The following is a 27,027-nucleotide window of genomic DNA, read 5'->3' as shown; positions in this document are numbered from 1 at the left end:
TCGATGTGCTATAGGGAGAATAGGTGTCTAGGATAATTTCCACATTTCTGGTTTGTACAACTTGGAGAAAGAATGAATATAGGTAGAAAGATCATGATTTTAGTTTGGAGTGGATTAGGTTTGAGTCTTTAATGGAGGCCTAATGTAAATAAATGTATCAGCTTGGCATTTAGAACATATGTCTTAGATGGGGGTCTAAATTGGTAGTAATTAAAAAAAATAAATTGGTAGTAATTTACATTTCTTTCTTTTTTAAAGGTTTTATTTATTTAATTGACAGAGAGAGATCTCAAGTAGGCAGAGAAGCAGGCAGAGGGAGAGGGGGAAGCAGGCCCCCTGCTGAGCAGAGAGCCCCGATGCGGGGCTCTATCCCAGGACCCTGAGATCATGACATGAGCCAAAGGCAGAGGCTTAACCCACTGAGCCACCCAGGCACCCCTACATATAGATAATTAAAGCTGTCACCAGTATGTGAGATCTAGACAGAAGGCAGAGTGTCAAGAGACGTAGATGTCTTGGTGGTGTCTTGGGTTGGATGAGTGCCTTTGAGATGGAGAGAAGTGGATGGATTCTTGACATTTTTTTAAAAAGATTTTTATTTATTTATTTGACAGAGAGAGAGTCAGAGGTCACAAGTAGGCAGAGAGGCAGGCAGAGAGAGAGGGAGGAAGCAGGCTCCCCGCTGAGCAGAGAGCCAGATGCGGGCCTCAGTCCTGGGACCCTGAGATCATGACCCAAGCCGAAGGCAGAGGCCCAACCCACTGAGCCACAGGTGCCCGGATTCTCAACATTTTTAAGAAATGGATCCAGTAGGTCTTGGAGATTGTTTTGATGTGGGAGGTGTGCAGTAGGGTTTTAGTCAAAGATGAAATGCAAGTTTATTCTTTTGGCTGTTGGATAAATGATTCTACTTTCTGCTGATATAGGGAACAAAACTGGAGGGAGAGAAGATTCTGTTTTTTTGAAACATAACTTTAATTTTTATGTAGGGAATAATTCCTTTATTATGAATATTATCTTTTCATTTGCTGTTTGGTTTTTTAAAAGTTTGTAAAATACTTAGGAGATACAGAAAAACCTATAGTATTATAATATCAACTGTGTACCCATTGCCCATATTGCATAATTAATGCATAATTAATTTTATTAATAATTCTGTTTGATATTTTTAAAGAATATGAAATGTTTTGATTCGAGTTGAAACAGCCTTCCTCCATCCCATATCCTCTTCCTTTTCCCAAGGATTCAGCATTCTCTTGAAATTAGTGTGGATCCATTATGTCCTGTTTTAACACTTTTATGTATTCATATATATGTATTGCTTTGAATGTTTTAAAATACTACGTAAGTAATGACATATTGTAGATTTCTTTTTGCAACTTCCTTGCTTTGTTCATTGTTATATTTCTGAGATTTGTATGTTTGGAAAATGTAGCTCTATTTCATGCATTTTAACTGCCATGTAGCATTCTAGGCTCTTTAAAACACCATTACTTTTTTTTTTTTTTTAAGATTTTATTTATTTATTTGAGAGAGAGAGAATACATAAGCAGGGGTGGGAGGGCAGAGGCGGTAGGAGGGGGATGGGGAGAAGCAGACTCCCCACTGAGCAGGGAGCCTGACACTGAGCACGATGGATCCCAGGACCCTGGGATCATGACCCGAGCTGAAGGCAGACTCTTAACTGATGGACATCATTGACAACATTTGTTATCTGTCTTTTTGATTCTGGCTATCCTAGTGGGTATGAAGTGACACCTCATTATGGTTTTGATTTGCATTTCCCTGATGGCTAGTTGAATTCAATTTGGACATTTTTATTTGTCCTACCTGAGAGCATACAGGTGGGGATATTCAGTAGGAAGCTTGGACTTGAGATTTGAGCTTCGGAGAAAAAGCTGAGCAGTTGTAGGTTGGGGGAAGTTAGCATATACACAGTAATTTAGCCATTGAGCGGAGGGAAGTAAGTAGAGAGAATGAGAAGATGCGAAGGGAATTGACTTAAGCCCAAATCCTGAGGAACATTAGTAATTAAATGACAGTAAAGAAAGCAGAACCCCCAAAGGAGGCTGAGAAGCCATGGCCAGAGAGTGAGATAGAAAACCAGGAGAATGTGGTGTCGTAGAATCCAATGAAAGAGATTATTTTAGGTTGAAAGAAAGGGCCTATCGTATAAAATGCTCTTGAGAGACTCAGTAAAATTAGAACTGAAAGTGACCTTCAGATGTAATAATGGCTAAGTCATTTCAGTAGGGTGATGCTGGCTGAGGCCAGATTGAAGTAAATTGAGGAGTGATTGGGAAATAGAGCTCAGCAGGTGTAGACAAAGTGTTAAAGAATTTTGTGAAAGCGAGGCAGTTAGTGGGTATGGTCAAGAGCAACCCCATTTCAGATGAGATGGAAGAGATTAAAATATTAGAGGGATTATTAGCACAGCAGTGTCCAAAGAAGGCAGAAGGCAGTGTGATCCTGAGTTTGCCTTTGTAATGGGAGGGAAGGAGAAACCTGTGTGTCTTGAGGGCAGGAGGCTGGTGTTTCCTTCTGCTGTCTTCTGTTTTCTCTGTGAATTAGGGATGAGGCTGTCTGCACAGAATCATGTAGGAGGTGAGGTGTTCAAAGTAAAGAATGGAGAAGGTTTTGAAATAGGCACTGTGAAGAGTAGGAGAGAGAGAGCCAACCATGAAAATATAAAACGATTTCTGGACTGCATTGAGAATCCAGTTAGAGGTACCCAAAGTTTACAATAGTCCAGCTGTGTGTGTGTGTGTGTGTGTGTGTGTGTGTTTTCTCCATTGGTATCGAGCAATGTGGCATTGAGATTAGTGCTATAATGCAGGGCTGGGGTCTTTTAGCCCAAGTGAAGGACAAGAAGGGAAGGGGATGGAGAGTATAGGGAAAAGAATAGATGGTGAAGTTGAAGTAGAATGTGGAATTGAAGCTGCATAGGGGATTATTCTGCATAATACAGTTGCATTTTGGACCCCAAATTCTCTTGAGTCCTCAGAGTTGAATCTCACTACATTGTCACATCATTTTGCAACAAGATAGATTTTCTGTGCACTCTTATATGCTATGATGATAGTCTAGCTGTTACTGTAATCCATATTTTACTTGTTCTCATGTAGTCCCAAACACCATTTGATTAAGATACAACCTCAGTAAATAAAACAATTTATAGAATTTGTGAATGTACTTTCTAAAAATACTTGAATCCGACATTTTAATACAGTGTGAAACTGCAGCACAACAGGAGTTTGCTGAAGAACTTCAAAAGCGGGAACGTTTTTTAGTTGAAAGAGAACAACTACTTTTCAGACATGAAACTGCTTTGAGTAAAATTAAAGGTGTCGAAGAAGAAGTTCTTACAAGATTTCAGATTATAAAGGAGGTAACTATATAGAATTTGATTTCAGAGTAATGTAATTTCTGTTTTTGTTAGATTCACTAATTATTAGCATTTTGCAGCATATGCTTTATTTCTTCTCCACTCTCCCATCCCCCCATGTAGTTTTTCCTAGACCATTTGAAACTAACTTGTAAAAATCATGACTCAGCACTCCTAAATACTTCCTTAGTATTATCAGTGCTTAATTTTAGGACTGTGTGTCTCCTAAGCATAAGGACATTTGCCACATCATTATCATATTAGGAAATTAATGCTAATAAAATAATTTAACTTCATATACAGTCTGCATTCACTTTCCCAGTTGGGTCTTAAGGTATTTTTTTTTTTAAGATTTTATTCATTTATTTGAGAGAGAGAGAAAGTGTGCGTGCCAGTGTGATATGGAGAGGGAGAGGCAGAGATTCTCAAGCCACCTCCCTGCTGAACATGGAGCCCAACAAAGGGCTCAATCCCACAACTCCAAGATCATGACCTGAACTGAAGCTGAGTCAGATTCTTAACCAGCTGAGCCACCCATGTGCCCCACGGTATTAAAATCTTTTATTGCTTGTTTTATTTTCTGATCAAGGAACTAGATAGAATTCATGCATTATACTTGATTTTTATACCTTTTTGGTTTCTTTGAATCTAGAGCAGTCAGCCATTCTTTTATGAGACTTTTCTTTGAAAATTCCAGGCCAGCAGTCATATGGAGTATGTCATTTTCTGGATTTGCTTGATTGTTTCCTAAGGATTTTTTTTAGGTTGCATATTTCTATCAAGAACATTATCTAGGTGGTAGGGTATACTTTGTTTCATATCAACAGATACATTACTACATTTGTAACTTGTGTAGAATAAATTTCATTCTGTTTTGAAAAATGCATATGTCTTGTAATCACCACTATAATCCTAATAAGAAATAATTCTAGCACCCCAAAAGTTACCATATGCCCCTTTGTATTTATCCCTCCCTGCCCCTTGTACCCCCTCCCCCTGCCAGTAACCACTGACCTATTTTCTGTCCCTGTACTTCTGCCTTTTCCCAGAATGTCATGTAAATAGAATCATGATTTTTCTTTATTTGTGTTTTTCAGCAGCCATTTAATTATGAGGTATCTCCATATGCTTTTCTTCGAGTTTATCCTGTTTGGGGTTCACTGAACATCTTGACTTTGTAAATTAATGTCTTTCACCAAATCTGGAAAGTTTTCAACCAATTATTTCTTCACTTATTTTTTTATGTTCCAACTGCTTTCTCTTCCTTCTGTGTCTCCAGTGACTCATATGTTAGGTCTTTTGGTGTTACACCATAGACTGCTTTGCTCCTTTTTCCTCATCTGTTTCTTCTGTGTTCTTCAGATTTGATAATGTCTGTTATCTACCCTTACATTCATTGTTTCTTCTTTCATTCCCATGTTGCTACTGAGATCATCTAGGGAATTTTTTATTTCTGACATTTTAATGTCCTAAAATTGCTAATTATGTTCTTTTAAAAATTATGTTTAATTTTCCTTATGAGAATTTTTATCTTTCCATTTGTATTCATTTGTATTTACCTCAGGGAATGTACCTAAATATTCAACACCTGGATCATGTAAGGATTGGCATTTCTCTTGAGAGTTAGCACATTTTCTGGTTCAGTGACTTTTGGATTGTATTTGGGACCTTTTGGATATTGTACAGATTCTGGATCTTGTTCTGACCCTCTGTAGACTGTTCATTTTTCTAAGTAGTCAGCCCAGTTGAGTTCTTCGTTTATTTATACATTATAGTTGACATATATTTTGTTAGTTACAATGTACAATATCATGATTTGACATTTATATGCATTATGAAATGCTCACCACGTAAAATTAGTTACCATCTATCACTATATAATAACTATGACAATATTATTGACTGTATACTCTATGCTATACTTTACATCTCTGACTTATTTTGTAATTGGAAGTTTGTACCTTTTGACCACCTTCACCCATTTTGCCCACTCCTGCACACCTCCCTCCCCTGGTGGCAGCCATACCAGTTCTTTCTTTTATGAGTCTGTTTCTGTTTTGTTTTGTTTGTTCATTTGTTTTGTTTTTAGATTTCATGTGAAAGTGAAGTCAGCAGTGATCGTCTTGTACTGACTTATTTCACTTAGCTTAATACCCTCAGTGTTCCTTCATGTTGTCACAAATGGTAAAATTTCATTCTCTTTTATGTCTGAATAACATTCCACTGTGTATTTGTACCATTTGTCCATTTATCAGTGGACATCTAGGTTCCTCCATATGTTGGCTGTTGTAAATAATGGCTACAGTGAACATAGGTGTGCATATATCTTTTGGAATTCATGTTTTCATTTTCTTTAGGTAAATACCCAGAAGTGGAATTGCAGGATCATATGGTAGTTTTATTTTTAATTTTTTGAGAAATCTCCATGTGTTTTCCAGAGTGGCTGCGCCAATTAATATTCCCACCAACAGTGCATGAGGTTTCACTTTTTCCACATCCCTGCCAACACTTGTTATTTCTTGTGTTTTTGATACAAGCCTTTCTGACTGTCATAAGGTGGTATCTCATTTTGGTTTTGGTTTTGATTTGTATTTCCTTGATTATTATTTCATGTACCTATTGACCATCGATATGTGTTCTTTGGAAAAATATTTGTTCAGGTCCACTTCCCATTTTTTAATTGGATTGTTTATTTTGTTGAGTTGTATGAGTTCTTTATATATTTTGAGTATTAGCCAGTATCCAAATATATTTTGGATGTTTCATTTGCAAATATTTTCTCCTATTCAGTAGGCTGCTTTTTTGTTTTATTGATGGTTTCCTTCACTGTGCAAAAACTTTTTAGTTTGATGTAGATCAAATTGTGATATTTTTCTCCAATTGTTTATTTTTGTTTTTGTTTCACTGGTCTGAAGAGACGAACAAAAATGTATTGCTAAGACTGATGTCCTGGAGTTTATTGCCATCATTTTATTTTAGGAGTTTTATAATTTCAGGTCTTCCGTTTAGGTCTTTAATTCATTCTGAGTTTATTTTTGTATAGGGTATGAGAAAGTGGTGCAGTTTCTTTTGTATGTAGCTGTTCAGTTTCCTCAGCACCATTTATTAAAGAGACTGTCTTTTCTCCATTGTATGTTCTTTCCTCCTTTGTAGTGGATTACTTTACCAAATAAGCATGAGTTTATTTCTGGGCTCTCTGTTCTGTTCCATTGATCTCCACGTCATTTTTTGTGCCAGCACTATACTGTTTTGATAACTATAGCTTTGTAGTTAAGTTGGAAATCTGAGAGTATGATACCTCCAGGTTTGGCTATTTGGGGTCTTTGGTAGTCCAAACAGATTTTAGTATTATTTGTTCTAATTATGTGAAAAATGCTGTTGGCATTTTTTGTGAGGATTGCATTGAATCTGTAGATTACTTCAGGTAGTATAGAAATGTTAATAGTATTATTTGAACTAATCCATGAGCATGGTGTATCTTTCCATTTATTTGTAACATCTTCAATTTCTTTCATTAATGCCTTACAATTTTCAGAATGCAGGTCTTTTACCTCTTTGGTTAAATTAATTCCTAGGTATTTTTATTGGTTTCAGTGCAGTTGTAAATGGGATTGTTTTCTTAATTTTTCTTTCTGCTACTTTGATATTAGTATAGAAAGACAACTGATTGCTGTATATTACTTTTGTATCCTGCAACTTTACTGAATTCACATGTTAGTTCTAATAGTTTTTGGTGAATTCTTTAGGGTTGATTATATATAATATGTTGTCATTTGCAAATAGTGACAGTTTTACTTCTTCCCTCCCAATCTTGCTATGACTAGGTCTTCCAATACTGTGTTGAATAAAAGTGGTGAAAGTAGGCATTCTAGTTTTGTTTCTAATCTTAGAATAAAAGCTTTCAGCATTTCATCATTGAGTATGATGTTAGCTGTAGCTTTCTCATATATGAGAAATTATGTTTATTATGTTGAAGTATGTTCCCTCTATACTCACTTTGTTAATAGTTTTAGTCATGAATGGATGTTGCCTTTTGGCAAATGTTTTTTCTGCATCTGTTAAGATGGTCATATGCTTTTTATCCTTCATTTTGTTAATGTGGCATATCATATTGATTTGTGAATATTGAGCCGTTCTTGCATCCCTGGAATATATCAGGGTAATGCTGGCCTCACAGAATTAATTTATACTTCCTCTTAAATAATTTTTTAATGGTTGGGAGAAGGATAGATAGGAATGTTTGGTAGAATTCACCTCTGAAGCCATCTGTTTGTTGGGCATTTTTTTTTTTTTTAAGATTTTATTTATTTGACAGAGAGAGATCATAAGTAGGCAGAGAGGCAGGCAGAAGAGAGAGAGAAGGAAGCAGGCTCCCCGCTGAGCAGAGAGCCTGATGTGGGGCTCAATCCCAGGACCCTGGGATCATGACCCGAGCCGAAGGCAGAGGCCACCCAGGCACCCCTGTTGGGCATTTTTTGATTACGGATTCAGTTTTGGTTTTAGTAATTGGTCTGTTAAGGTTTTCTATTCCTTCCTGATTCAGTCTTGGAACATTGTATGTTTCTAGAATTTATCTAGTTCTTCTAGGTCATACAAGTTTTTAGTGTATTATTTTGAATAATAGTCTCTTATGATTCTTTGTGGTATCAGTTATAACTTAACTTCTCTTTAATTTCAGATTTTATTTTTTTGAATCCTTTTTTTTTTCATGGTGCATCTGGCTGTAGATTTTTGTTTATCTTTTTAAATAATCTTATAATATTGTTCATTTTTTTCTATTCTAATTCTATTTTCTACTAGTTTTTAAGGTCTGTTCATTTATTTGTTCTTTCCTTCTATGACCTTGGGCTTTGTTTTTCTAGTTCCCTTAGGTGTGAGGTTAGATTGTTTATTTGAGACTTTTCTTGTTTCTTGAAGTTGGCCTGTAATACTGTAAATCTCCCTCTTAAAACTTCTTTTGCTCTGTCCCCAAAATTTTAGAATGATGTGTTTCCATATTCATTTGTCTGTTATTTTTTGATTTCCTCTGTTTCTTTGTTGATCCATTGGTTATTTAGTAACATGTTGTTTAACCTTCAGGTGTTTGTGTTTTTTCCATTTTCTTGTAATCGATCTTCAGTTTCATGCCACTATGCTCATGTTTCCATGTACACCTGAAAATAATGTGTATTCTCCTGGTTTTGGATAGAGTGCTGTGTATATATCTGTTAAGTCTATCTGGTCTAATGTGTTGTTCAGAATCATGGTTTTCTTTTCTTTTCTTTTTTTTTTTAAGATTTTATTTATTTATTTGACAGACAGAGATCACAAGTAGGCAGAGAGGCAGGCAGAGAGAGAGGAGGAAGGCTCCCCGCTGAGCAGAGAGCCTGATGTGGGGCTCCATCCCAGGACCCTGGAATCATAACGTGAGCCGAAGGCAGAGGCTTTAACCCACTGAGCCACCCAGGCACCCCTAGAATCATGGTTTTCTTACTGGTGGTCCATCTGGATGATCCAACCATTGATATAAGTGGGGTAACAAAGTCCCCAGCTGTTACTATATTTCCGTCAGTTTCCCTTACTGTATTTAGGTAGTTCTATGTTGGGGACATAGGTATTTACAATTGTTATTTCCTCTAGTTGGATTGATCCCTTTATCACTATGCAGTGCCCTTCTTTGTCTCTTGTTACAGTCTTTGTTTTAAAGTCTATTTTGTCTGATGTAAGTACTAACTACCCCAGCTTTTTCATTTCCATTTATATAGAATATCTTTTTACATCTCTTCACTTCATCTGTACGTGTCTTTAGAACTGAAGTTAGTCTCTTGACTGGCTTTTGTTGTTGTTGTTTTTAAGATTTTATTTATTTATTTGATAGAGACACTGCAAGAGAGGGAATATAAGCAGGGGGAGTGGGAGAGGGAGAAGCAGACCCCTTGCTGAGCAGGGAGCCCAATGCGGGACTTGATCCCAGGACCCTGGAATCATGACCTGAGCCAAAGGCAGCCACCCAGGCACCCCGTGGGTTTTATTTTTTAATCCATTCACTCACCTTATGTCTTTTTATTGGAGCCATTGAGTTCATTTACAGGTATGTACTTTTGCAGTTTTGTTGTTTTCTGTTTGTTTTTATAGTTGTTCTCTCTACCTTTCTTCTCTTCCTTTGTAGTTAGATAAATTTCCTTAGTTTTATGTTTGCCTTCCTTTATTTTTTGTTTTATCTATTATAGGTTTTTGGTTCGTGGTTATCATGAGGTTCAAATATAACACCCTATGTATATAGCACTCTATTTTATTTGACAGAGATCACAAGTAGGCAGAGTCAGGCAGAGAGAGAGGAGGAAGCAGGCTCCCTGCTGAGCTGAGAGCCCGATGTGGGACTCGATCCAAGGATCCTGGGATCATGACCTGAGCCGAAGGCAGAGGCTTTAACCCACTGAGCCACCCAGGTGCCCATATAGCACTCTATTTTAAATTGATAGTCACTTAGATTTAAATACATTCTAAAAGCAATACATTTTACTTCCACCCATCCACATTTGATGTATTTGATGTCATATTTACATCTTCTAATTTTGTGTTTTCTTTAACTATAAATATTATAACTATAGTTGATTTTACTACCTTGTGTTTTTTACCTCCATACTAGCTTTATAACCAATATGCTACCTTTATTTTATGTTTACATTTTCCAGTGAAATGTTTCAATGATTTTTTTTTTTTTTTTTGACTTCTAATTGTGGCTCATTTTTTTCCACTTAAGGAAATTTCTTTGACATTTCATCTGGGTTTTGTTCAGTGGTGAGGACTTTAACTTCTTTTGTTGTTGTTTTTGGAAACCTTGTGTCGTCTTCAGTTCTGAGTAATAGCCTTGTAATAATAACCTTGTGGGGTAAGGTATTCTTGTTTATAACCACAAAGGTTTTTTTTATTTAAGCAATTCAACTAAATCATGCCACTGCCTTCCAGCCTGTGAAAAATCAGCTGATAGTCATAATTAAATGTTCCCTTTCTTTCTTTCTTTCTTTAAGAGAGAATGCACGCACATGTGTGTTGGGGGAGGAACAGAGGGAGAGGAAAAGAGAATCTCAAACTGCACCTGGAACCCAACATGGGGCTTGATCCCACGACCCTGAGTTCATGACCTGGGCTAAAATCAAGAGTTGGATGCCCAACCCCCTGAGCCACCCAGGTTCCCCTAAGCATTCCCTTTCATATAATTGGTTGCTTTTTTGTTGCTTCTTTTAAGATCATCTTTTTAAGTTTAATTTTTGATATTTTTATTATTATGATTCTTTCTATGGATCTCTTTGGGTTCATCTTGTTTGAGGCTCTCTTGCTTCCTGGACCTGGATGTCTTTCTTTCTCCAGGTTAGGGTAGTTTTTAGCTATTCTTCAAATAATTTTCCACCCATTTCTTTCTCTCTTCTGTACCCCTATAATGCAGTTGTTAGTATGCTTGATATTGTTCTAGAGGTCCCTTAACCTATTTTCATCTTCTTTGCTGTTTGAGTGATTTCCTCTACCCTGTCTTCCAGATTGCTGATTTCTGTTCTGCATCCTGTAACTGCTGTTGATTATCTTTAGTATGTTTTTTAGTTCAGTTATTATATTCTTCATCTCTGATTGGTTCTTTTTTATATTTTCTGTGTCTGTTTAGGTTCTCACTGAGTTCATCCATTTTTCTCCCCAAAGTAAAGTAACTTTATGACCATGTTTGACTATCTGTTTTTGTGTATTAAGTAAGACAGCTACATCTCCTGGCATTGAATATGGGCCTTCAACAGAAGGCAATATGTGGGGCTCAGAAGTGTAATCCCCTGGTCACCAAAACCAGGTACTCCAGGGCTGTCCCCTGTGTGTGCCTTCCACTTGTGACTGGGGTATAATTCCTGCTGTTAGAGTTGAGGATGGGACTATTCCCTGGGCCTCTACCTCCTATAGTGCCTGGCCATGACTACTGTAGGTGCATGCTGGCTGAGAGGCACATCTATGGCTGCTGTCTGTGTGGGTGACTGTGAAGCTGGCTCCCCCTCCCTGAGACAAGAGTTTCTTTGAATGGTTGCCCATCCTGACTAAGGATGCCCACTGGGTGTGTCAGGGTGGTTGCTGCTCAGATTGCCTGCCAGGTGTAGTGGATCAGGAGGGGTGCCTTTGGGAAGGGTGGGGTGGATTTGCAGGGGAATGCCAGAGTGAGGTGAACAGTGAACAGTACTAGCAAGATAGATGGAGAGTGTTAAAACTGTCACCCATAGGCAGTGGAACAGCTAGGCTGAAAGAGGGCCCCCAAAATGACACCCCATGTTTTTTTCTCCCAGAGAAATTTCCTGCAGATTCTTGCTCCTCTAGCACACATGCTAAAATTAGTAGATACCCCTTATATATGGTGCAGGTACTTTTCACACTGCTATCTCTGTGATGGGTCTTGAAGTGGGTAAGATTGTGTGCAGACCCTTTCTGTGCGGAGTCTTGGTTTCTTGCTAACTTGCAGCTCTCCAGAAGTTAGGGCATGCATGGCATGCTAATTTTTCAATACTCCTGTGTTTATGCCCTGCTGATTTTCAAAGCCAGATGTTGTGAGGACTAGTCTTCCTAGTGCAGATCCCCAGGGCAAGGGTGGGAGTATGACTGATAAGGAGCTTGAACCCCAACACTCCTTAGGACCTCCAGATCGGTGCTATTCCTCCTGCTTGTGTGTTGCACAAGGGTTTGTTTCTAACTGGATTGTATTTCTGCCTCTCCCATCCTTCCTGATGTTCCTATTTCTTTGTATCTTTTACTGTGGAAGAGTTGTTCTGATAGCCTTCAGGTTATTCTCAGAGGAGGTTGTTCTCCCATTAGTTGCAGCCTTGGTGTGTTCACAGGAAGAGGTGAGCTAAGGATCTTCCTCCTCCATTTTCCATACTCCATTCTGATTAGGTATAGACCAGAATTCTTTCTCACCTTCTGTGGGAAGTGACCCAATCTCAGTTCAGTTTTCAAAGCTTTTGTAATGTTGCTTCAGAGTTGTCTTGTGCATGTGCCACTTAGGTTTAGTCTGATACTCAGGTAGTGACATAAATCTTAGTTCTCAAGACATTTATTAAGGTGCTCTGTCATTCCCGTGCTTACAGAATTGGGGGGTTAGTCTGAGACTTCCATAGTATTTTTTTTTTTAAAGATTTTATTTATTTGACAGAGAGAGACAGTGAGAGAGGGAACACAAGCAGAGGGAGTGGGAGAGAGAGAAGCAGGCTTCCCGCCGTGCAAGGAGTCCGATGTGGGACTTGATCCCAGGACCCTGGGACCATGACCTGAGCTGAAGGCAGACCTTAACAACTGAGCCACCAGGCGCCCTTCCGTAGTATTTTTAAGCGAGCTCTGATCTCTCCACTTTTTGGAGAGATCTGCTCTGCTGCGTTTGTCAGTGCTGTGCTTGGGCAGCTTAGGGTTTAGCCAGATTTCTAACAGTTTATGTACACCAAAATGAAAAGGTGCTCTTTCTGAATCTCTTCTCTGATATTCCCCACATCCCTTGGCTCACAGTGGCCCTTTTCCTGGCATCCCTGGGTGGAAGGGTACATTTTCTCTTAGAGTTTTAGCAGGCTATGCTGCAGGTGCACTTTAGTTGCCAGGGGCCTATGTTGGGGCAAGACTACTAGAGAAAAAGAGAAACAGAAATCCTGGAAACTTCATCCTCTTGAGGGTTGCTTCTTCATGTTTTCACTCCTTTTTACAATTCCCTGCTTCTGTTTACTTTTTTTTTTTTTCTTTTTAAAGATTTTATTTATTTGATAGAAAAAGACACAGCAAGAGAGGGAACACAAGCAGAGGGAGTGGGAAAGGGAGAAGCAAGCTTCCTGCTGAGCAGGGAGCCCGATGTGGGGCTCGATCCCAGAACCCTGGGATCATGACCTGAGCCGAAGCCACCCAGGCGCCCCAGCTTCTGTTTACTTTTTACAGTCCTTACGGAAGTTACTTTTTTGTGTTTTGTCTAAGATTTTTAGTTGTAATCAGTAACAGAACTAGAGTGTAGTGGGCTTACCTTGCCATTCTGGAGATGGAATTCATATCCCATATTTTTAGTATCTTTTGGATTTGGAAAAATTTGGAGAATGAGAATATTAACCTAATGTTTGAGATAACTATTTGTGACTATATATACTAAGTTCTTTAAGGAATCAGTGTAATAATAAAATTACATAAAGCTAATGTTTTCAAATGATTGGATTTTAAACAGGGCAGGAAAATAAATGCTTGGATTCTCAAGAGGTTTCCATCCTAGATTTATTCTTGATTTTTTTTCTCTTTAGATTTGTCTGTCAGTTATTCTTACTAAGTGTAAAGATAACAGCTTTATTTTAATGGTACCTATATGATTACTTGGAAGAAAGTAATTAATTCCTTTTCTTGATTTCCTATGGAAACTTGTTTGTTTTAATATATTACAAATAAATTGAGAATAAAATGTGAAATAAACTATACATATTTACACTTTAAATCAAAACATGTTATCTCATTTAAATATAATTACACGGTTAAATTATTTTTAAAGCCGATTAAACAGAGAAAAGAGTTTGAGACTCAGAAATTTTATGTTTTTAAATTTTTTGAGATGTAAACAATTTTAGCTACTTAATTAGAACAAGGAATTAGTTCTAGCTATGGATATTTCTTTTCATGGGTAACTTAAATCTTAAATTTTAATTTATAAAGCTGTGAATAACTAGTCTCTTGAAGAAGATAAGAAATCTCTCATTGTTTTATCATTCCATGATGTGATAGAAATTATTTCAGTGTGATCCAGTGGATTTTTTTTGAGCAGAAACAAAATAGTTTTTTAATAGGAACTTAATAAATGCTTTTAACGCTTAGTTATTACATTGGTTGATGACATAGTTTTTATAAATTATTTGCAGTATTAGTCACATATGCTTAAATGCACTAATTAAAGTCCTGATTCAAGGAGTTCTAATTTTTAATTGATTTGTGTTCAGTAGCTTTCATGACATGGCATCCTTACCTAATTTTGAGATCAGATTTTTTTCCCTTCTAGCAACATGACGCAGAAGTTGAGCACTTAACTGAAGTTCTTAAGGAAAGAAACAAAGAAAGCAAGAGGCTAAGGTCCTCTTTTGATGCACTGAAAGAACTGAATGATAACTTAAAAAAGCAGGTAAGACCTATTTTAATAAATACTAGATTATAAGATTTTTAAAACTTATATCATCTTATTTAACAAATTATATGTCAGTCTTAGAATATATTCTAGCTAGAGAAAGTTTTAATTAACTTTATTTGCTAACTTTATTTCCTATAATACTTGCAAATATAAATATGGTATTAAGCTTTTGATTTCTCATCATCTGTTTTAGCATCCAGCTGAGATGTTTTTGCAGTTTGGCATTTTTGAAATATAAGAGCAATTAATAGATTTAAAACAAGCAAAAAAAAAAATTAAAAAGACATGATAATCTGGGGAGTTTTAGGCATTGTGTTTAGCTAATACTTCTTTTAACTGCTATTTTATACTACTGCTTATTTAACATTCATTTATTTTTTGGACATCTGTTATGTGCTAGGCCCTGTACTAGCATGAATACAGAGGGCTGTCATATTGTACTGTGATTATGTAAGTGATATGATCTAGGTTACTGCTTAATAAAACTGAAGTTGCAAAGCAAATATTTTTGTGGGTTGTATCTCTTTTTCTTTTTTTTTTTTCTTAACTTTCACCAGTTTTTGACTAAAAGATGACAAAGAATACATTCGAGGGAGACAGGAGAATGATTATGTTTGCATTTGTGTAAAGAGGAGAAGTAGGTGAGCAGAAATTGGGGTAAACCCAGTCACTTCAGAAATGAAAACTTTGGGCTGGAAGACTTCATGGATTCTAAAATGTAACTAAGGTCAGACTCTCAGAGATAATATGCATCCTGGAATTCCTTAGGTAGCTGTATGTTTTCAGTTTATGTTTTTGATGTCCTATAGTTACTGCTTGTTACAACCTTTCTCACTGGCAGTGACAACTAGATACATTTCTCATTTGATCTAAGTTCTTTGGCTTCCCTGAATTCATTTATGGCCTCCCACAGTAGAAGTAGGGATGGCCTTCACTTACTGTTGTTTGGAAGCCAGCTTTATCCCTGGAGGGATTACTTGTTTCCATCACAATCTAGTGTGTTCTCTCTCTCTTTTTAAAAGATTCTATTTATTTGAGAAAGAGAGAGCAAGAGGAGAGAGCACAAGGCAGGGGGTGGGGCAGAGGGAGAGGGAAGAGCAGAGGGAGAGGGAGGAGAAAACTCCCCACTGAGCAGAGAGCCTGATGAGGAACTCAATCCCAGGACCCTGGGATCATACCCTGAGCTGAAGACAGCCGCTTAACCAACTGAGGCACCCGGGCACCCCCCTTCTCTCTTTTTAATTGAAGTATGGTTGGTTGACAGAAGACATATTAGTTTCAGGTGTAAAACATAATGATTTGACAGTGTTTTATGGTATGCTGTGCTCAACACAAGTGTTTCACTGTACAACTTTCTTTCACTATACAACTCTAGCACTCTTTTTTTTTGAGAAGGGTGTCTTTGTTTCTTAATAATTTTGTATGTTTGTATGGGTGTGTGGTGAGTGAAGTGGATATGTGAATTATTAAGTGATAGACCTATTGATAATTGGATTTTTGATCTAGTGTGACCAAATTGAAAGAGCTTGAGAGAAACCCTTTGGTACCAGCTGGCAGAATGCTTTTTTATGGTTACTCTGTTTAGTGTAAATGAGGAGTCAGCAATTTTATTCTTTAAGGATGAAATAGTAAATATTTTGGCCTCTGTGAGACATATAGTCTGTCATGCCTCAATTCTGACATAATGCAAAAGTAGCTAGAAGTAAAAAAAAAAAGTAGCTATAAGTAAAAAAAAAAAGTAGCTATAAGGCAATAAGTAAGTGAATGAGCATGGCTGTAAGATGCTATTTATAACAATAAGCATTCAGATTTGATCCTTGGGCTATAGTTTGCTGGCTTTTGGTATGATGAATTATATATATATATATATATATATATATATATATATATATACATATATATGTGTATATATATACACACACATATACAGTTGACCATTGAATATCATGGGTTTGAACTGTGTTCCACTTACATGAAGTTTTTTTTTTTTATAAATGCAGTACAATATTGTAAATATTTTCTCTTCCTTATGATTTTCTCTTTCTTTTTCATATTAGAGTCTACCATCTTACCTTTATTATATATATTTTTTTCATTATATTCAGGAGAATTATTCTCCTTTAGTAATCCTGGATATGACAAAGATCAGGCCAGGAATTGCATTTTCCCACTGCTTCTCAAGAGTATGCTCTGCTGATTTGGGTCACTTTGTTCCCTTTCTTCTCCCCTCCTCGGCATCCACCCCCTTCATTTTTTTTTTCTTTTTTTAATATTCTTTTCTCTCTCTCTCTCTTTTTTTTAAATTTAAATTCCATTAATTCAAATAGTATTAGTTTCAGAAATAGTGTTCAGTGATTCCTCAGTCTTACCTAATACCCAGTGCTCATTATATCATGTTCCTTAATGTCTATCACCCAGTTACCTCATCGCCCGATCCCCTTCCCCTCCAGCAACGCTCGGTTAGTTTCCTTTGATTAAGAGTCTCTCATTTGTCTCCCTCTCAGATTTTGTCTTGTTTTATTTTTCCCTCCTTCTGCTATAATCCTCTGTTTTGTTTCTTAAATTCTACATGAGTGAGATCATATAATTGTCTTTCTCTGATTAACTTATTCACTCAGCCCTCCAGTTCCATCCATGTCACTATAAATGAAAAGATTTCATCCTTTCTGATGGTTAAGTATTACTGCATTGTGTATATATACCACATGGTCTCATGGGTCTTCATGGGTCTCGTGGTTTATCTTCCAATATATTGCCTAGGATTCACTTTGCCACACCTCCTACCTTGCAGAAAGTGGTTGCTTTTCTACTTGTAGAATTACAGCAATTCTTTTCTTAGAGCTCTTGTTCAGTTCACATGAGTTCCGAATGATTTGATAGCTCTCTAGCTGAATTCCTGGGACCAGACAAAACTAAGATTTCCTGCTCCTCCGCCATCTTGGAATGTCTCTCCTTATGATTTTCCTAATAACCTATTGTTTTCTCCAGCCTACTTCAATATAAGAACATTGTATATGATACATATAGCATAAAAAGTATGTGTTAATTGACTGTTTATGTTATCACTAAGGCTCCTTGTCAATAGTAAGCTACTAGTAAAGTGTTTTGGGGAGTGAAAAGTTCTATGTGAATTTTTTATTGCCCAGGGATTGATGACCATCAGCTCTGCGTGGTTCAAAGCTTAACTGTATTTTAAAATTGCTAAATAAAAAGGTAAGTTATTTCTGTGACTGACTTGCATAGTAATTTATGTTAGCATTGGACATAAATAAGTCTGCAATAATAACAGTAATGATAATAATATTAAAACAATTTCCATTAAGTCTTAACAAGCTGAGGAGTCAAGGATTAATATTCAGTACTCATCAGGCTTTAGGGTCCTTGTGAATACCATAGGCTTTCATTTGAAAGGATCAGGGTTATATCCTAGGAAGAGGCAAATTGTAGATATGGAACCCTCCTCAAGCTGAAACGTGGTCTTAACTGATCTTAGTTCCTGTTTAGAGTAAGGTAATCAGTCCCCATTTGGGGTATCTAGCAAAGAAAAAAATGAGCCCACTCTGAAAGAAAATTATTATGTATAAAATTTATAATTTTTTTTGTCATTCTATACAAAATTAATCATTACATTAAAAGAATCACATGAATCACTGTATTCTACTCATGAAACTGATATTGAACTGCATGTTAACTAACTAGAATTTACGAAAAATTATAAAAAGAATCACATAACTCAATATAAAGAGAACAAAAATACCCAAAACAATATGAATATACCTAGCAATGATCAAGATATTGGACCTAGTAGGCAGTGACTTTAAAATAATGATTAATATGTTCAAGAAAGTAGAAAAAAAGATTGGGAACTTCATTAGAGAAGGAGAATTTATAAAAAGGAATTAAAATGAAATTCTGAAACTTAAAAATACACTAATTGAATTTCAGAACTCCCAGCGAATGGGTTTAATAGCAGATGAGACCCAGCAGAAGATAGGATTAATGAACTAGAAGACCATTACCTATTGATCCTAAAAAGTTTTGAAGTAAAAACATTGAGTGGAGAAAGAATAAACAAATTTGTAAAAGAGATATGTTCAGATAAAATTTTTAACATGGGAGTTCAAAAAGAGATCATAGGACAGAAGCAAAATATGTGAAGAAAAATGGCCATGTATTATCCAAAACTTGTAAAAACAATAAATTATGTTAAGCCTAAGCAGGATAAATGTTGAGGAAAACCATACATAAGAACATTGATTTCAGACTGCTGAAAACATTAGATAAAGATAAAAGATGGAGCAGTAAGACTTATTACTTTAAGGAGAAAACATCACATACCTTAAATATAAATAGAAAAAGAGAAAAACCCTCCTTGTATGAGGCCAGGATAACCTGGAAACTCAATGTATCAAGATTATTACAGAAAAAGAAATAGTCAAGCTAGTTGCATGGGAATATAGATGCAAAAATTGTAAATATTAGTAAATTGAATCTAGCAATACATAAAAATAATATTTAAACTAAGTGGATTTAGTACAGGAAAACAAAGTTTATCATTTGAAAATTATGGTTTATTATTTCTATTGATAATAAAATTCAGCACTAACTCATGATACTAGTAATAAAAGAGAATTTAAATTTGATAAGGTAGCTGCAAAAAAACCCAACAACAAGATCATACTTAAGTTATTGTTTTCCCTCTAAAATCAGAAGGAAGCAAAGCGTTCTCACCGTTACTGTTTCTTTTTCTTTCTTTCTTTCTTTTTTTTTTTTTTTTTTTAAGATTTTTATTTATTTATTTGATTGACAGAGATCACAAGTAGGCAGAGAGGCAGGCAGAGAGAGAGAGCCTGATGCAGGGCTCAATCCCAGGACCCTGAAATCATAACCTGGGCCGAAGGCAGAGGCTTAACCTACTGAGCCTCTCAGGCACCCCTCACTGTTACTGTTTCTATTGAACACTGTACTAGTCAGTGCAATAGGGGAAAAAAATAGGAAATAAGGATTGTAAAGGAAGAAGTAAGAATTATCTACTGATACCATGATTATGTAACTGTATACACAGGTATCCAAATAAATATACAAACAATTTAGTAGAATAAAGCAAATGTAGGAGAGCCCTTGGATGTGAATTCAATACACAAAAATCAAGTGTATTTTTATATGCCAACAGTAATCTAATAGTGTTGTTTATTGAAAGATACCACAGATGATAGCATCAAAAAGCATAGCTATCCAGGAATAAATTTAAAAGAAAGATTTATTAATTTATAATTAACACATACTGAAAAGTACAAAACATTAAGAGAAAATAAATAAGACCTAGATAAATGGAATGCTGTTATGTTCATAAATATGAAGACTTAATGTTTGTAAACATGTCACTTCTTCCTAATTTTATATATTTAACCCAATTTCAGTAATTCATTACACTGCATACTTAATGATTTGTACACTTTTCTGTATATACATAAAAAGTTCAATTTAAAGACATTTCACATTAAAACATATACTTGTAAGATGTCAAGAGACGTGCAAATAGAATGAAGTTAAACTTAGATACTATTAGTACTTTAGGGACAAATGATGTCCCTAGGGACAAATGATTTTTGCTATTTTTTTATATTAAAATTTTTATTTTTTTATTAAAGTATAATTGTCATACAGTATCCTGTTTCAGGTGTATATCATAGTGATACACTATTTTTATACATTTCAGAATGATTTCCATAAGTCTAATTACTATGAGCAGTTATCTTCTTTAATTATGAATGCCGCCTCTGTTTTGTTACAGTGTTTGGTTATATTGACTAGATAAAATATTTGTGAAACCTTTAGTATGAAATCAGCTTAAGCTTTATATTGAAGTATTTAATGTTTTCTCACTTTAGTTAAATGAAGTAAGTGAAGAAAACAAGAAGATGGAGATTCAGGCTAAGAGAGTTCAAGCTCGTTTAGATAATTTACAGGTAAGTTGTCTGCTCTTTGACACAAGTGAATTTTAAATGATTGCTTTTGGATTTTTCTCACCTTTATTACAATTGTATTTTAATTCATGGATATGTACTGTTGCAGAGGAAGTATGAGTTTATGACAATCCAGAGATTGAAAGGAAATTCACATGCTGCTAATGAAATGAAAAGTTTAAAACAAGATAAAGTACCAGTCTCAAAAACTCACAAGGTATGATATGACTGAAAATTTCTCCAATAGAAAACAAAGACATTTTCTCTTTGTTCTTGAATCTATTTTTGGCAAACATCGTTTTGGTATGAAAGAGTTTACCATAATAATTCCTTTACAGAGAAATTTCTGTATAATATTTCTAGTATGCTTTTATTTACAAAAGCAAAACAAGTGCTTCAGGCATAGACCTTAAGCCTAATAATTCATGGATATGTACTGTTGCAGAGGAAGTATGAGTTTATGACAATCCAGAGATTGAAAGGAAATTCACATGCTGCTTTTCGTTTTTTCGTTGTGTTTTAAGATTCCACAAGCTTTCCATGTTTTCTCTCAAGACTGCAATCCATGCCTGAATGGGCTTTATTTACTAATTTTTTCTAAGGACTTTTTTACTTTGAGGTATAAATTACATACAGTAATATAATGCAGAGACCGTTAAGTATATAGCTTAGTCAGTTTTGACAAATGCCTATATTCATGTAACCTGCAACTAGATATAGAACATTTCCATCACTGTAGAAAGTTCCCTTTATGTCCCTTCTCAGTTCTTCCCTGCAAGAGGTAGCTGTTAATCTGATTTCTATCACCATAAATTAGTTTTAGAACTATTTTAGAACTTAGAACTATTTTAGAACTAATTTAGAACTATTTTGGAACTTCAGTCAGTGGGGTTGTATAGTATGCACTCATTTATGTAAGGCTTATTTTGCTCATCATGACATTGGGTATATCAGTAGTTTGTTCCTCTGTTGCTCGGTAGTATTCCACTATATGAACAGATCACAATTTGCTTATCCATTCTTCTTTTAATAGACACCTGGGTTATTCCTACCTTTTGTCTATTATGAAAAAAGCCGCTAAGAATGTTTACGTACAAAGCTTTTAGTGGACAGATGTTTTCATTCCCCTTGGAAATACAACCAAGACTGGAATTTCTGGGTCATAGATACTTGACTCTTTGTGAAACTGCCAGTTTTCCAAAGCAGTTATACCATTTTATACTCCTACTAGCAATGTTAGTTACTCCACAACTATGCCAACATTTGTTATTTTCTCTCTTTTTCATTTTGACCTTTTCAGTGGGTGGCTAGTGATACCTCACTGTAGGCTGTTAATAATTTTGATAAGCCCTCTAGTTCTTTTCATAAAGTAGGAATACAGCATCATTTAAAGGTAGTTGTAGAGGAATCTCAGTAACAAAATCAGGAGCCACCATTGGGTGGTGTGACTCTAAAGGTGTTAACTGTCTGGCTGGCTTATGATGAAGATACCGTGGCTCAGCAGGACCAAATTCAATAAAAGATTGCTGTGCAGAACCCTCTGTTCTTGGAGCTGTTGGAGCTGACATTCTGTACAGGGAGTACGCTGAGGATGACATCTGTCAACAGAAGATTGAGCATCTTTACCAAAAGTTCTTGTACATCTGTAAGACCAGGCTTTATGTGAACTGCTTCTCTTGCGCTTCTGGATGCTTGCACCTGGAGGTGCTGCTGAATGTGAGCAAGGAGTTTTAGCAATTCAAGCCTGTGTCTGCCAAGATCAAAGAGAACCTCGTCTCCCAGGCCTTTACTGAGTTCGCGGTTTAAACATTTCCACCCATGTTTTACAGACCTGATTGAGCAGATGGAGAAGCATACCTCAGTAGTCAATCTTTTGGCCTCCTTCAGCAGCTAGGGGACCTTGGACTCCCTGTTAGTCTCTCTGCAACTGCTCACCTCAGGCTACCTATAGTATGAGATGTGTCCATTGAGAGTGGGCAGACTGTCAAGGAGTTCTGCTACCAGGAGGTAGAGGTCATGTAAAGGGACAATAACCACATCCACACCATCCTGCTGGCCCAGGCCCTCAGGGTTTCCATCTGGGTGGGTGGAGGGAACCATAGCAAAGGCATCAAGACCAACCTGCACATCTTTCCTGAGGGCTCCAAACCCAAGGTCTACCTTCTCTCCTGGCCTGGACCTATGATTTTGTGTACAAATAGGGCCAGCTTTGTCTTGCCACTGCCCTCTGCCAGGTAACACATATGTATAGAAATTTTTTTTTTTGTGGTTATAAATGAAAATATTTCACTATCCCTACCCTTACCTTCTTCCTGTCATACAACGTTCCATGTTTTATTAAAGGGGATGCCTTTATACTTAGTATTTAAGATGATTGAAATTATTATCTAAAGTTTCTATTTGAAGAAAACAGGTTAAAATTACCCCAGTTCAGAACAATCCTAAAATTTGTTTGGAAGCAGAAAAGACCCCAAATGGCCAAAGGAATGTTGTGAAGCTGGAGGCTTCACAATTCTGGACTTCAAGCTGTATTACAAAGCTTTAGTCATTAAGACTGTATGGTACTGGCAGAAAAACAGACACAGATCAGTGGAACAGAATAGAGAACCCAGAAATGGATCCTTAACTCTATGGTCAACTAATCATCAATAAATAGGAAAAAAGACCATATGTTCAACAAATGGTGTTGGGAAAATTGGACAGCCACATGCAGAAGAATGGAACTGAACCACTTTCTTACACCATACACAAAAATAAACTCAAAATGGTTGAAAGACGTAAATGTGAGACAGAAATGCATCAAAATCCTAGAGGACAACACAGGCAGTAACCTCTTCGACCTTTGCTGCAATAACTTCTTGCTCGACATGTCTCCAAATGCAAGAGAAACAAAATCAAAACTGAGCTATTGGGACTTTATCAAGATGGAAAGTTCTCCACTACAAAGGACACAGTCAGCAAAGCTTAAAAAGGCAGCCTACAGGGGCGCCTGGGTGGCTCAGTGGGTTAAGCCGCTGCCTTCGGCTCAGGTCATGATCTCAGGGTCCTGGGATCGAGTCCCGCATCGGGCTCTCTGCTCAGCAGGGAGCCTGCTTCCTCCTCTCTCTCTGCCTGCCTCTCTGCCTACTTGTGATCTCTCTCTGTCAAATAAATAAATAAAATCTTTAAAAAAAAAAAAAAAAGGCAGCCTACAGAATGGGAGAAGATATTTGTAAAAGGCCTATCAGATAAAGGGCTAGTATCCAAAATCTAGAAAGAACTTACCAAGCTCAATACCCAAAAAACTAAAAATCCAGTCAAGAAATGGGCAGAAGACATAAACAGACATTTTTCCAAAGAAAACATACAAATGGCCGTCAGACACATGAAAAAAGTGGCTCAACATCACTCAGCACCAGGGAAATAGAAATCAAAACCACAATGAGATACCACCTCATGCCAGTCAGAATGACTAAAATGAACAAGTTAGGATACAACAGATGTTGGCGAGGATACAGAGAAAGGAGAAGCCTCTTGCACTGTTGGTAGGAATGCAAGCTGGTGCAGCCACTCTGGAAAACAGTATGGAGATTCCTCAAAAAATTAAAAATAGAGCTGCCCTATGACCTGGCAATTGCACTTTTAGGTATTGATCCAAAGGATGCAAAAATAGTGATTTGAAGGGGCACATGCACCCCAGTGTTCATAGCAGCAATGTCCACATAGCCAAACTATGGAAGGAGTCTAGATGTCCATCAGCAGATGAATGGATAAAGCAGATGTGGTATGTATATACAATGGCATATTACTTAGGAGTCATTGAATTCTACCTCAAACTAATATTTGTCAGTTAAATTTAATATAAATTATAAATTAAAATATTATCCTTGTCCAGAATAATGCAACTCTGTTTTTAATAATCTGATTTTGATTTTATGGATTGCTGTCTGGTTAATGTTACCTTTTTGTTTATTTGCTTTTATAGTTCTATCTTATCAGATTTCTTAGAAACTAAGTATAGCATAGTTCCCTGATTAAGGTTGATGTGTGATCAATGTAGAATGAAATTGACTAAAAGTTATTTGAAGGAATACTAAAATCAGTGTAATTGAATTTATATATTTTTATGGAATTTTTTTCTTATTCTTCACCTCACATTTTGATGGACTCTGAGAGAACAGGATTTCCAGGAGAAGTTTCATATTCCGTTTATAGAATGTTATAAAGAAAAAGAAAAAAAAAACTTCTTTGGGAAGAAGAAAATATGAAGTTCCATGGTAGAAATTGTTTAACTTTCTAAACCTTTAAACTTGTTAAAATCTTCGTTATGGTGGTTCATGCTCCTGAGTTAAGGCCAATTTTACTTTTCTGTGTTTTAAACTTGGATAAAGAATTTTTACGAAAATTCTTTTTTTTTTTTTTTGGCAATAAGGCTCGGTTCTTTGAATTTTTTTTTTATTTTAAGATTTTATTTATTTTTTAGAGAGAGAGAGCACAAGCAGGGGCTGCAGCATTCAGAGGGAGAAGCAGGCTCTCTGCTGAGCAGGGAGCCTGACATGGGGCTTGATCCCAGGACCCTGAAGGCAGATGCTTAACGAACTAAGCCATCCAGGCATCCTTCAGTTTCCTTTCCCTTTTTTCTTCCTTCCTTCCTTCCTTCCTTCCTTCCTTCCTTCCTTCCTTCCTCCTTCCTTCCTTCCTTCCTTCCTTCCTTCCTTCCAAGAAGGCTCCTTGCTCTTGATGGAGTCTGGTACAGGGCTTGAACTCAAAACCCTGATCAAGACCTGAGCTAAGATCGAGAGTCAGATGCCTAACCAACTGAGCCACTCAGTCAGTCCTTAATTTCCTTTTTAAGATGGGTTTTCTCTCCTTCTCTCAGCCATCCTTTAACATGTTTCTTATGTTAAGTGGAGATTTTGATTTGGAATTTCCTTTGTTCGGGGAAGCTTTTTCATTCAGTGCATATTTTAGTGACCATTAGGTAAATTATTCTGTGATCCCTAAATTTAAAACTTGCTTTTAAAATTTTGAGGTTATGGATGGAAATAAATGTTTGATTTACTTTTTTACCTATAGGTACCACTTAATGCACAAGTTTATGAACTTTTAACTGTCTTCATGGATTGGATTTCAGATCATCACCTTAGTAAAATAAAAAGTGAAGAATCTGGAATGGATGGTGAAAAGCCGCTACTCAGATTTGCTTCTCAGAGAAATGATATTCAGGAGAAGTGTATAAAGGTTTGTTTTTTGGTTTGATATATATGATTCATGAAGATTACTACTGGAAAGCCTGTTGTATGTTTTATAAGAGGAAAAAATATTGAAAGTCTTTTTGGTAGAAAATTGACCATACCGATAATTCTAAAAAGATTCATTCCAGACCTAATTAAAATTAATTCTTACTTTTATTTGAAATTTCTTTTTAAAAATAGAGACTAGAAGTTAAGAACTTAACTCTAAAAATAGCAACAATAATTTTATACTAGTTAGGCAGATGATCAGTGATAAAATTCCTGAAAACACATTATTTTAAGACTCAAATTCCACTAAAATAATTTTGTTTTGTTTTTTGTCATGAAGGGATAGAAAGTATTTGCAAGGGGCTTCTCATTAACAAAAAGAAGTAACCATTTTCTTAAGTTACAGACATTAATTTGGATATTGGTACTCATGATTTCTAGTTAATATATGTGGTCATAGCAAGAAATATATTAAAACTTCTTAGAGTAGACATCTAACATTTGGTTTAATGTTTTCAGAAATAATTTTGTAATTGCTAAATATTGGCCAGGGTTCCATTTTAGAAAATTATTTCCAGTTTCCACACTTACCTAAAATGTTTCTTTTAAATGCATTTTCTGCTTGGCAGAATAATGGCCTTCAAGATGTTCATATCCTAATCCCCGTATCTTATGTTCTGTGGCAGAAGTGAGTTACAGCTTCTAATCAGCTGAGATTGACCAGAATGGTCTGGGTAGGCCCAGTAATCCTGTGAGCTTTTAACCAGACAAAAGAGCAGAAAAGCAGGTCACATGCTTGCTGGCTTTGAAGATGGAGTAAAAGGACCATATGCCAAGTAATGCTTCTAGAAATTACTTGGTTTTAGTTATATTTAAGTCTTTCCTTCATTTAGTTTTCAGTTTTTTGTCTCTGGTACAGGATAAGGGTCTAACTTCATTTTTCACATGTGGATATCTGGTTTTCCCCCATTGAATAATTTTGGCACCCTTGACAAACATCATTTCACCATGTCTGTGAGGTCTTACTCCTGGGCTCTCTGTTCCATTGGTCTGTATATTTTTCTTTATGCAAATACCAGACTCTTTTAATTACTTGTAGCTTTGTAGCAAGTTTGAAATTAAGAAGTGTGAGACCTTCAACTTTGTTCTTTTTCAAGATTATTTTTTTGTTAGTTCAACAAAAAAATTGTGCCTAGAGATTCCATAGTAGTATTCTATGTTATATAAAAGTTTTACATTTTTATGTAGTTAAACTCATACCATTTCTTTTATTTCTACCACTGTAACAGTGTTAAAGTAGACTTACTTCTCTTG

The 27,027-nt window shown here is 36.2% G+C and overlaps 1 protein-coding gene and 1 pseudogene across 11 annotated transcripts in view; both read left to right on the top strand.

Annotated features, from left to right (window-relative positions):
* CCDC138 (coiled-coil domain containing 138) overlaps positions 1 to 27,027 on the top strand; it is a 136,685-nt gene that overhangs the window by 11,227 nt on the left and 98,431 nt on the right. For all 11 annotated transcript variants that reach the window (XR_004287650.1, XR_004287651.1, XM_032351637.1 and 8 more), the window contains 5 exons: positions 3,230 to 3,388; positions 14,400 to 14,519; positions 20,417 to 20,494; positions 20,601 to 20,708; positions 25,547 to 25,711. Coding sequence is in view for 9 of the 11 variants with exons in the window: in XM_032351637.1 (XP_032207528.1) it covers positions 3,230 to 3,388; positions 14,400 to 14,519; positions 20,417 to 20,494; positions 20,601 to 20,708; positions 25,547 to 25,711 (630 nt within the window). In the remaining 2 variants the exon portion in view is untranslated. The remainder of the gene's footprint in view (positions 1 to 3,229; positions 3,389 to 14,399; positions 14,520 to 20,416; positions 20,495 to 20,600; positions 20,709 to 25,546; positions 25,712 to 27,027) is intronic.
* LOC116595384 lies at positions 21,909 to 22,957 on the top strand (annotated as a pseudogene).

This window comes from Mustela erminea, chromosome 7 (genome assembly GCF_009829155.1).
Source record: "Mustela erminea isolate mMusErm1 chromosome 7, mMusErm1.Pri, whole genome shotgun sequence".
NCBI lineage: Eukaryota > Metazoa > Chordata > Mammalia > Carnivora > Mustelidae > Mustela > Mustela erminea.
This window is presented reverse-complemented; position numbering and strand designations above follow the sequence as displayed.